General features: G+C 33.3%; 3 protein-coding genes across 3 annotated transcripts; 2 read left to right on the plus strand and 1 right to left on the minus strand.

Annotated features, from left to right (window-relative positions):
* The first annotated feature begins 2,203 nt into the window (after positions 1-2,203).
* Positions 2,204-5,031, plus strand: LOC119612243 (laccase). The gene is made up of 4 exons (XM_037968001.1): positions 2,204-2,315; positions 2,379-2,747; positions 3,306-4,540; positions 4,682-5,031. Exons 1-4 carry the CDS (start codon positions 2,237-2,239, stop codon positions 4,934-4,936), a joined length of 1,938 nt encoding a protein of 645 aa, XP_037823929.1. The 5' UTR covers positions 2,204-2,236; the 3' UTR covers positions 4,937-5,031.
* Positions 4,965-5,553, minus strand: LOC119612244 (enhancer of yellow 2 transcription factor). The gene is made up of 2 exons (XM_037968002.1): positions 5,327-5,553; positions 4,965-5,261 (listed from the first exon to the last, which is right to left on the minus strand). Exons 1-2 carry the CDS (start codon positions 5,380-5,382, stop codon positions 5,036-5,038), a joined length of 282 nt encoding a protein of 93 aa, XP_037823930.1. The 5' UTR covers positions 5,383-5,553; the 3' UTR covers positions 4,965-5,035.
* A 1,087-nt stretch (positions 5,554-6,640) lies between these two features.
* LOC119612234 (tubulin alpha-1 chain) lies at positions 6,641-8,998 on the plus strand. Its single transcript, XM_037967990.1, has 2 exons — positions 6,641-6,842; positions 7,332-8,998. Exons 1-2 carry the CDS (start codon positions 6,840-6,842, stop codon positions 8,679-8,681), a joined length of 1,353 nt encoding a protein of 450 aa, XP_037823918.1. The 5' UTR covers positions 6,641-6,839; the 3' UTR covers positions 8,682-8,998.
* The last annotated feature ends 601 nt before the right edge of the window (positions 8,999-9,599 follow it).

Here is a 9,599-nt window from a genome sequence, read left to right on the forward strand (position 1 = left end):
AAGGCAATGAATAAGCAGTGTTGTTGTTTATTTTTATGAAATTTTCAGAGGTAGTCTCGGATTTTTGCTTATATCTCCGTTGTTTATGAACGGATTTTGCTGATTTTAAATAGGAAACTTCTCGAAAGCATGTCTGATAGAATTATTGAAGATTTGGATCCCGAAGATATCTGGGGTCTTCAGAAAACTGATTTCAACAGACAGACGGACGGACAGACAGACGGACATGGCTTAATCGACTCCGCTATCTATAAGGATTCAGAATATATATACTTTATGGGGTCGGTAAATTATATTTTGGAAATTACAAACGGAATGACAAACTTATATATACTCTTCTCACGAAGGTGAAGGGTATAATAAATATCTGTGGTGTAATCTATCATCCAAATTGTAGTAGTAAACGAGAGTGGTTCTTATAAAGTAGACGAGAGTTGTTAAAGTAGACAAGAGTTTACTATGTAGAGTTGACAAAGTAGACAATAGTCGTCGAGGGTCGTCTTTATAAAGTAGACTATTAAGTATATGCAAGTCTAATTTATTAAGTAGAAGAGAGTTTATTTTATTAAGCAGATGAGAGTATTTTCTACAGTGTTGTCAACTATTTTATACTAAAACGCGCCGTCCATTCACTCAAAACGCACTAAAAAGCGCTAAAATTATATTTTTACACAGTCTTAAAAAATATAGTATTTAGCTAAAATTTGTTTATTAAAAAAATTACTCCTTAATTGGAATTTTGATTCGGGAACGAAATTTAAAAAAATAAGGTTAATACAAATATGTTGGATTTTCCTATTTAATGACTAATTGCTATCATCGATCAAGATTTCAATAACTAGTCAAAGAGATTTTTTGTAATTCCCCATAATAAATTTTAATTAAACTCTTCATTTCCAAAAATACCAAGAGCCAAAACTTTGTGAAAAAAACTGAAGTAATCGTCAAGTAATTGTTTCCTTCACAGTGAAGTTATAAAAAAATAATGCTAAATTTTTGTGAATCAAACTTTGTGCGATCAAAATTATTTTTGTATTATTAAAATATCAATAGTTTTCACGAAATGCAATTTTAATTTTAAGTTCAAGTTAACCTAACTAAAATTGAGTTAATTTACAACTTTTCCCTTTTTTGACGTGAAAAACTTCCCTTGTTGTGAATTTTTATAGAATTTTCTGATCAATAAAAAGCTGTTACGATCAAAATCAACTGTTGTGGAATTTCACAAAATCAATTTTCCCTTCGAAGGGAATGAAAATTTAAGAAGAAACTAATTTCAATTCTTTTGGCGAAAAACGTGAATATTTTTTATTTTAGTTTTAAAGTTTTAAAATAACTCATCACACTAAAAGATCTTTGAATTACTCATAATATGGAAAGTTTAGAAAAAGGAACTTTAATAAATTTGTACGGCAGAGTACTGTCTAAAATTATTCCGTTTTATCTTTATTGTTAAACTAGAATAATTTTATGTTATTAAAAAGATTTTTCATTTCTTGAAAAAAGCGCTAATTTAGCGCCTTTTTCCAAAAAAGCGCTAATTTAGCGCCTTTTTCCAAAAAAGCGCTAAGAGGAAAAAATGCGACTTTTGGATTGTTAAAAGGCGCTAAATCTAGCGCTAAATTGGCAACGCTGATTTTCTATTAAGCAGATGAGAGTATTTTCTATTAAGTAGATGAGAGTCTACTCTATTAAGTAGATGAGAGTATAATTTATTAATCAGTCAGGAGTTTATCCAAAGAACACATTTGCAAATTCAAAACAACATGATTATGATATTCAATCTGGGTAAAAGTTATAAAAATAAAGATAGTAAATAAATTAGCAAATTTAGAGAAAAAAAATCTTTTTTTTTAACAATTACAAATAATATGACCTTCAACATTAATTATACGAAAGAAAAAAGTAGAACAATAAACTTAATATTCAGAATATGTATGAAAATTATAAGATAAAAACAAATCATCTCTTGTTGTGCTTTGTGCAGAATATTAAAGATCAATCTTAAATATTAATGACAATTATTTGTTGTTTTTACCAATAATTATTCATCGAAAGGAAGGGAAAAACTGTTTTTTTTTTTTTAGAAAAACAATGATAACAAATAATGGTATCTTGAATTTTACAAGATAATTATAAGTTAACAGAAAAGTTATAAATGAAAGATAGACTGAATGTTGAAGAATATTTAAATTTTAATATTAGTTGTTAAAAAACTTTAGCACCGGAAAGAGTCATGTATAACTATAGTCCGCCATTTATTGTGATATTAGTCATAGTAATATTAAATCTAACGGAAGTGATAAATAGTCAAGGTAGTAAAAGAATTATTAATTGTTTTTAGTTAGTTTGAAAAATCCCATTTTAATATTTTCCAGTTTATCCTGATCAAACTTTGACACGTTTTGCTTATATACGTAAATTATATCCAAAACTTTCAACGGTGGGTGAGGCCCGCTATTGGCGTTTGGCTCGTAATGATAATTTAAAAGATCATCCCTGCAAACGTGAATGTGTGGCCAATCAACATATGACCTGTTATTATTATATGGTTGTACATTATGATGAGACAATGGGTCCTGGTTGTGTTCGATATTTAAATGCTAAAAATCGTTATAAATATGGTAATCGAGAATATATAAATCCGTATAATGTTCAAGAATCAAGTGAAGCTGGTGATTTTGATGATTGTAAATATGCTGATGGTGAGCGAACAGAGATAATGGTGGTCAATGGTCAATTGCCAGGTTAGTAGTAAAATAAACGGGGGAACGGTAAGGTTTTGTTTTATTTTCTAAGAAAACGGAATGAAGATTTTTCTATACATTCCAAAAGGAGAAGAGAGTCCATTTTAAAAATTGCGAGAGTCTCTTTTATAAAGTAGACCGGAGTCTATTCTATAAAGTAAATGAGAATCTATTTTATAAACTAAGAGTCTTTTCTGTAAAGTAAACGAGAATCTTTTCTGTAAAGTAGACGATAATTTATTCTAAAAAGTGGAGGAGGGTCTTTTCTATGAAATAGATTGGAATATTTTTTATAAAGTCGAATAGGCGAAAGTTTTTTCAATAATGTAGACAAAAGTCTATATGTACTATAATTTAGACGACAGTATTTTCTATAAAGTAGACGAATCTATTCAATTACAAAAGAAGAAGAAGGTCTATTCTATAAAGTAAAAGAGTGTTTATTATAATAAGTAGAGTCTACTCTAAAAAGTAATCTTCTAATCTAGGTCTTTTTCATATTCTTAAGGTTCATTTTCTAAGAAAAAATTAATAACCTTTTTACTCTTTATATTTTAGGTCTTGCCATAGAAGCGTGTTATGGTGATACCATTGTAGCTGATATAATCAATAGTATGCATGAAACTACCACCGTACATTGGCATGGTATACATCAGACTACTAATCCACATATGGATGGTGTACCACATATAACACAATATCCCATAGAACCGGGACAAGCTTATCGTTATCGTTTTGAGGTCGATCATGCTGGTACACATTGGTGGCATAGTCATACTGATCACCAGAGAGCATTTGGTTTAGCGGGAGCTATGGTAGTGCGCCAGACGCGTAAAGAAAATGTGCATGCTCATTTATATGATTTTGATTATACGGAACATATAATAATGATACAAGATTGGATGAAAGATTTAGATGAATCAAGACCAAAATCTATACTAATAAATGGCTTGGGACGCAATCTAAAGGATACGACAAAACCAGCTCTATATGCCAAATTTACAGTGGCTCGTGGTGGTCGTTATAGATTTCGTTTAATATTTAATGGAGTTACCAATTGTCCTGTCTCGTTTAGTATAGATCGTCATGATCTGGTGGTGATATCAAGTGATGGTAATGATATTGAACCTATAGTGGTGCAAAAGATTACTTTACATGGTGGTGAACGTTTTGATTTTGTGTTAAATGCCAATCGTGATTTGGGCAATTATTGGGTACGTGTTAAAGGTTATACATTTTGTGCTGCGGATCAATTACATCAAGAGGCGATTTTACATTATATTTCAGCAGATCGTTTGGCCATGCCATCAGGGCCAGAACCTAGCTATACGTATGAGCCCGCAAATGCTGTAGAGTTTAATGGTTTCGATGTTAGTACTTCGGCCCTTCGTAAACGTTTTGGTTTTAATGATGCCAAAGCTTTACTATTGAAAAATAAACCCACACAAAAACCCGATATCACACTATACACCAGCATGAATGTGGTAGTACGCGGTGGTTCTTTTCTATTTCAAATGGATGACATTACTTTCACTATGCCAAAAGTATCAATGTTACAAACTCGTAATTTGGGCATTGGCAAACTATTTTGTAATCGTACTCAACAATTAGGGTTGGGCTTTAATTGTCTGAAGCGGCATTGCAAGTGCACGAATGTTTTACAAGTTCCGGCTTTTAAACACATCGAAATAGTCATATCGGGAAAGTCAAATACTGCACATCCAATACATTTACACGGTTATACGTTTCGTGTTGTGGCTATGGGTGTATTGGGTGAAGATAAAATTGATAAGGTGAATATTTGTGATTTTCTCTCTATTACATTATAATATGTACATATAAACATTACCATCATAATAGTAAAGATTTGAATAAGTGGAATTTTCCAATCAGAAAACTAATTTAAACATTTCTGGTTTTCTTTATAATTACAGATAGAAGAAATTGATAGACGTAATCCCCTGCCACGACGTCTTACCAAGGCTCCCCTAAAAGATACCGTGCAAGTACCGGCCTATGGCTATACCATCATACGTTTCTATGCCAATAATCCCGGCTATTGGATACTACATTGTCACATTTCTACACATGCCGAAATGGGTATGGCAGCAGTGTTGCGTGTGGGTGAAGATAATCAAATGAAAATGTGTCCCGTTAGTAATTGTGGTTTATGTAATTCAATGACTTAAAATATAATTTAAACAAAGAAAAGGAAAATTTCAATATTAATATTATCGTGTAATTTATTTGTATAGAATAGTTAATTTAACATAAAGGTAAAAGTAATGCTACAAATCTATGCCTTCTTGGGCAGCTAAAATGGCTTTAATTTTCATAAGTAATTCTTTTTTAACAGCATCTGGTACTATGGCTCTTGCCTTGGGTGTTACTTCCGATATTAATTGTTCCACTTTGACATTGCTACCTTTCTCTTTGATAATGGTGCGACACATAAGACGTACCTCGTCACGCCAACCGCATTCAGCCAAACGATTGCAAAGTAAATCTTTAAGTCTGCCAGTTTTAAAAGAATAAAAAGTTTTAGAGAATCCTTTGCAAGTTTGGTTATTTCAACTTACTTGGATCTATCACCACTTAAAATTGTCATTTGATCTACGGTTTTTGTTAAAGTCATTTTATTTCGTATAGGACTTATTTTGGCTGTTTTTATTGTATAATAGAAAGTACCGTTAATATTTAATAAAAAAACTAAGTTTTGCAGAATGATTTTTCTTTCACAATTTCGCTAAAAAACTAAAATTTCTGTTTGTTTACATTGATTACACTGCATTATCGTCTTATAGACAATAACACAACAGAGTTGCATTTTAAAGGTAAATTAGAAATGGCAAATTTTAAATCGCCAAATAAACAAAACAATAGGAAATCTCTAGTTTTATTTTTTAATTTATAAAACTAATTTTAAATGGTAATAAAATTCGAATGTTTTGATAAATTGTGTGTTATTAGAATCAAAGTACTTGGATTAGAATCTTGAGTAGAAACTATCGCGTAATTTATAGAGTGGATGCCATATCTAGTTATATAGTAGATACTGGTCTATATTTTATAGTAGACCCTCGTCTACGCTATAGATCACATCTTATTTAATTCATTAAATAATTTAATTTATAGGTGACAATTCCTTAATATAAAGTAGTCTATAAAGTCGACGTGAGCTCTTTCTATAATGAAGACGAAAGAATTTTCTGTAAAGTAGAATAAAGTAGGTGAAAGCATTTTCTATAAAGTAGTCTATTCAATTCTAAAAGCAACCGGGGGTGTATTTTACAAAGTAGATTAGCATTTATTATTCTAGAGCCTATATTAAATAGTCGAGAGTATGTATACTCTATAAAGTAGTGTTTTAATCTAGGTCCTTTTAATATTCAAACTGTAAGACAAAATTAACCTATTTTGCTGTACCTCTTTTATCGTATATACCCGTTTATCAAATTATAACGATTTTTAACATTTAAACATCAGGACTGCTGTATAAATTCAAATTGGCTTATATATTTTCACATTATCATATTACCAAGAAAAAAAAATGGACACAAAGTCCCGTTATCTGGCAGCCTTTCTTTTATGTAAACCTTAATTTACTTTTAACAATAATTTAAATAACAATTAAAACTTACAACTTACCATTTACTATAGCTAAACATGTAAATATCGCACACAACACATATTAAAAATTAAAACACACTAATAAATCACTTTTTTCTTAATTAAAACTCTGTACATTTAATTTACGCCACAAAACTGTTTTATCTCTTTACAATGACACTTTTACAGGCTAGCCAACATTTAAAATTCCAAAACAGTGCTGCCATTTCTATAACCCATCTGCTAACTAAACACAGCTTAGCAGTGCTGGCAACTTTGAAAGGCAGACGAAATCAATGAAAACGAAGTAGGCGTCGTCTGTAATTGTTCGCTAGCGTATAAATACAAGTGTAGCCCAAAAATTTGAATCATTCGATATCAGTTTGGAAAGCTTCATAGCCGGCTGCTCTGAACTTAACGTCAATACAATCAATAATCTCAATTTCTCCTTGTGTGTGTTAAAAGAAAAACTAATTTATCAAAATGGTAAGTTTTGTTTGTAAATGGAGGAAAATTATTTAACAAAATAAACATCTTCAATTGTTTAAATTAGCAGTTAAAAACATTGTGACCAAAAAAAATTACACCAAAATTAATTGTCGCCTAGCGAAAAATTGAAAATGATCTAGAAATTTGCCATGTGTTTGTTGTAAAGTGTTTTAAAAATAAATTCCTAAAATTGTTGAGTAAATAAATAAATTGCTAAATAATATGTAAAGAAAAACAATTATACCGGCTAGCCTGCAAATTTTCTTAGAAAATTTCATTAACAAAATATACATTTTCTTGTGCAAAATTTTCTCTACCTCTTGAAGCCGGCCGCACCCATACATTAGCAAGAATAAGAAAAAAAAAATAGTAGAGAGCAGCAAAAGTTGACGTCATGTTTTTTTCTGCTAATTAACTAATGTCATTATGCGAAAATAATTTCACATTTTTTAACACAACTTGTTTTCTCTTTTTTTAACTTTATAGCGTGAATGTATCTCTATCCATGTTGGTCAAGCTGGTGTACAAATCGGTAACGCCTGCTGGGAATTGTACTGCTTGGAACATGGCATCCAGCCTGATGGTCAGATGCCTTCTGATAAGACTGTCGGCGGTGGTGATGATTCTTTCAACACCTTCTTCAGCGAAACTGGCGCTGGCAAGCATGTGCCCCGTGCCGTTTTCGTTGATTTGGAACCCACTGTAGTCGATGAGGTGCGTACCGGTACCTACCGTCAATTGTTCCACCCTGAACAATTGATCACTGGTAAGGAAGATGCCGCCAACAACTACGCTCGTGGTCACTACACCATTGGCAAGGAAATTGTTGACTTGGTCCTCGATCGCATCCGTAAATTGGCTGATCAATGTACCGGTCTCCAAGGTTTCTTGATCTTCCACTCCTTCGGTGGTGGTACCGGCTCCGGTTTCACCTCCTTGTTGATGGAACGTTTGTCTGTCGATTATGGCAAGAAATCCAAATTGGAATTCGCCATCTATCCCGCTCCCCAAGTGTCCACCGCTGTTGTAGAGCCCTACAACTCCATTTTGACTACCCACACAACCTTGGAACACTCTGACTGCGCCTTCATGGTCGACAATGAAGCCATCTACGACATCTGCCGTCGTAACTTGGACATTGAGCGTCCCACTTACACCAACTTGAACCGTTTGATCGGCCAAATTGTTTCCTCCATCACCGCCTCTTTGCGTTTCGACGGTGCCCTCAACGTTGATTTGACTGAATTCCAAACTAACTTGGTGCCCTACCCACGTATCCATTTCCCCTTGGTCACCTACGCTCCCGTCATCTCAGCCGAGAAGGCCTACCACGAACAGTTGTCGGTTGCCGAAATCACCAACGCCTGTTTCGAACCCGCCAACCAGATGGTTAAGTGCGATCCTCGTCACGGCAAGTACATGGCCTGTTGCATGTTGTACCGTGGTGATGTTGTGCCCAAGGATGTCAATGCCGCCATTGCCACCATCAAGACCAAGCGCACCATTCAATTCGTTGACTGGTGTCCCACTGGCTTCAAGGTCGGTATTAACTACCAACCACCCACTGTTGTGCCCGGTGGTGATTTGGCCAAGGTACAACGTGCCGTCTGCATGTTGTCCAACACCACCGCCATTGCCGAGGCTTGGGCTCGTCTCGATCACAAGTTCGATTTGATGTACGCCAAGCGTGCTTTCGTCCACTGGTACGTCGGTGAAGGTATGGAAGAAGGTGAATTCTCCGAAGCCCGTGAAGATTTGGCTGCCCTCGAGAAGGATTACGAGGAAGTCGGTATGGACTCTGGTGACGGTGAGGGCGAAGGTGCTGAAGAATATTAAGCAGCCAAACCCATCATCGACGACCATCAAAACCAAAAAGACAGAAGAAGTGTGTATTGAAAAAATTCTCGACCTATTAGCTGAAACTACTCAACTAAACATTCAATATACTTTTTTTTTAAAACAAACTGTTATTTTAAAAATGATAACGAATCCAAAAAAAAACCCTTGTAAATTTTTTTTATTTTCAAATTTGAAAAACATGAATGAAAAGAACAAATTTTAAAGAAATGCACTTTAAAAACACGAAAAAAAAACAAGAACCTAATAAAATGAAAGGCTTAAGCTGCATTGAATGAAAAAATTCCAAAACAAAACTTTAAATGTCTTTAATTATTAATGGGCTAGAAGAGGGAAACTAAAAATAGTTTTTAAGGGAAATGGGGAAAAAGCAATTGTTAAAATGCTTGGCAAAAGTTTAATGAACTTGCTTTATAGAGGAAACTATAAAAATGCATAGTGAGTGCACTTGTTTGGCCTCTTTTTCGATTGATACAAGAGGAAGACGAACAATTTTAAAAATGAGTTTTTCAAGTGGAAGAGATAGATTTGTATGAACTTATAAAGAAAACATTTTGAGAATTTAGCTATACAGTTAAATTACTTCCGTCATACTCAGATTTCTTTTAGCTATAGATGACTCATTAATGAATCGTTGGTTTTATTTTATGATTCCCCCCCTCCAAACAAGTACAGTTTTTTTTTCTATATACCTACTCAGCGTTCTATTTTTGTTAGCAACAGCTCTGCCAGCTGCTTGTTGCCTTTCCATAGAGTTTTGTTGTTGCTGTGTTGGTCTTAAAATTATATGAAGCATTTTATGTGGTGGGTTTTATAACTATTTTTGTTTGGATAGATATTTTTTTTCTGTACTGTAACTCACAACACATTGCCTTTTATGGTCATATATGAATGAGT

This window comes from Lucilia sericata, unplaced genomic scaffold (genome assembly GCF_015586225.1).
Source record: "Lucilia sericata isolate MDLA Ls3-8-SP2 unplaced genomic scaffold, ASM1558622v1 Contig001636F_arrow, whole genome shotgun sequence".
Classification (NCBI taxonomy): Eukaryota; Metazoa; Arthropoda; class Insecta; order Diptera; family Calliphoridae; genus Lucilia; species Lucilia sericata.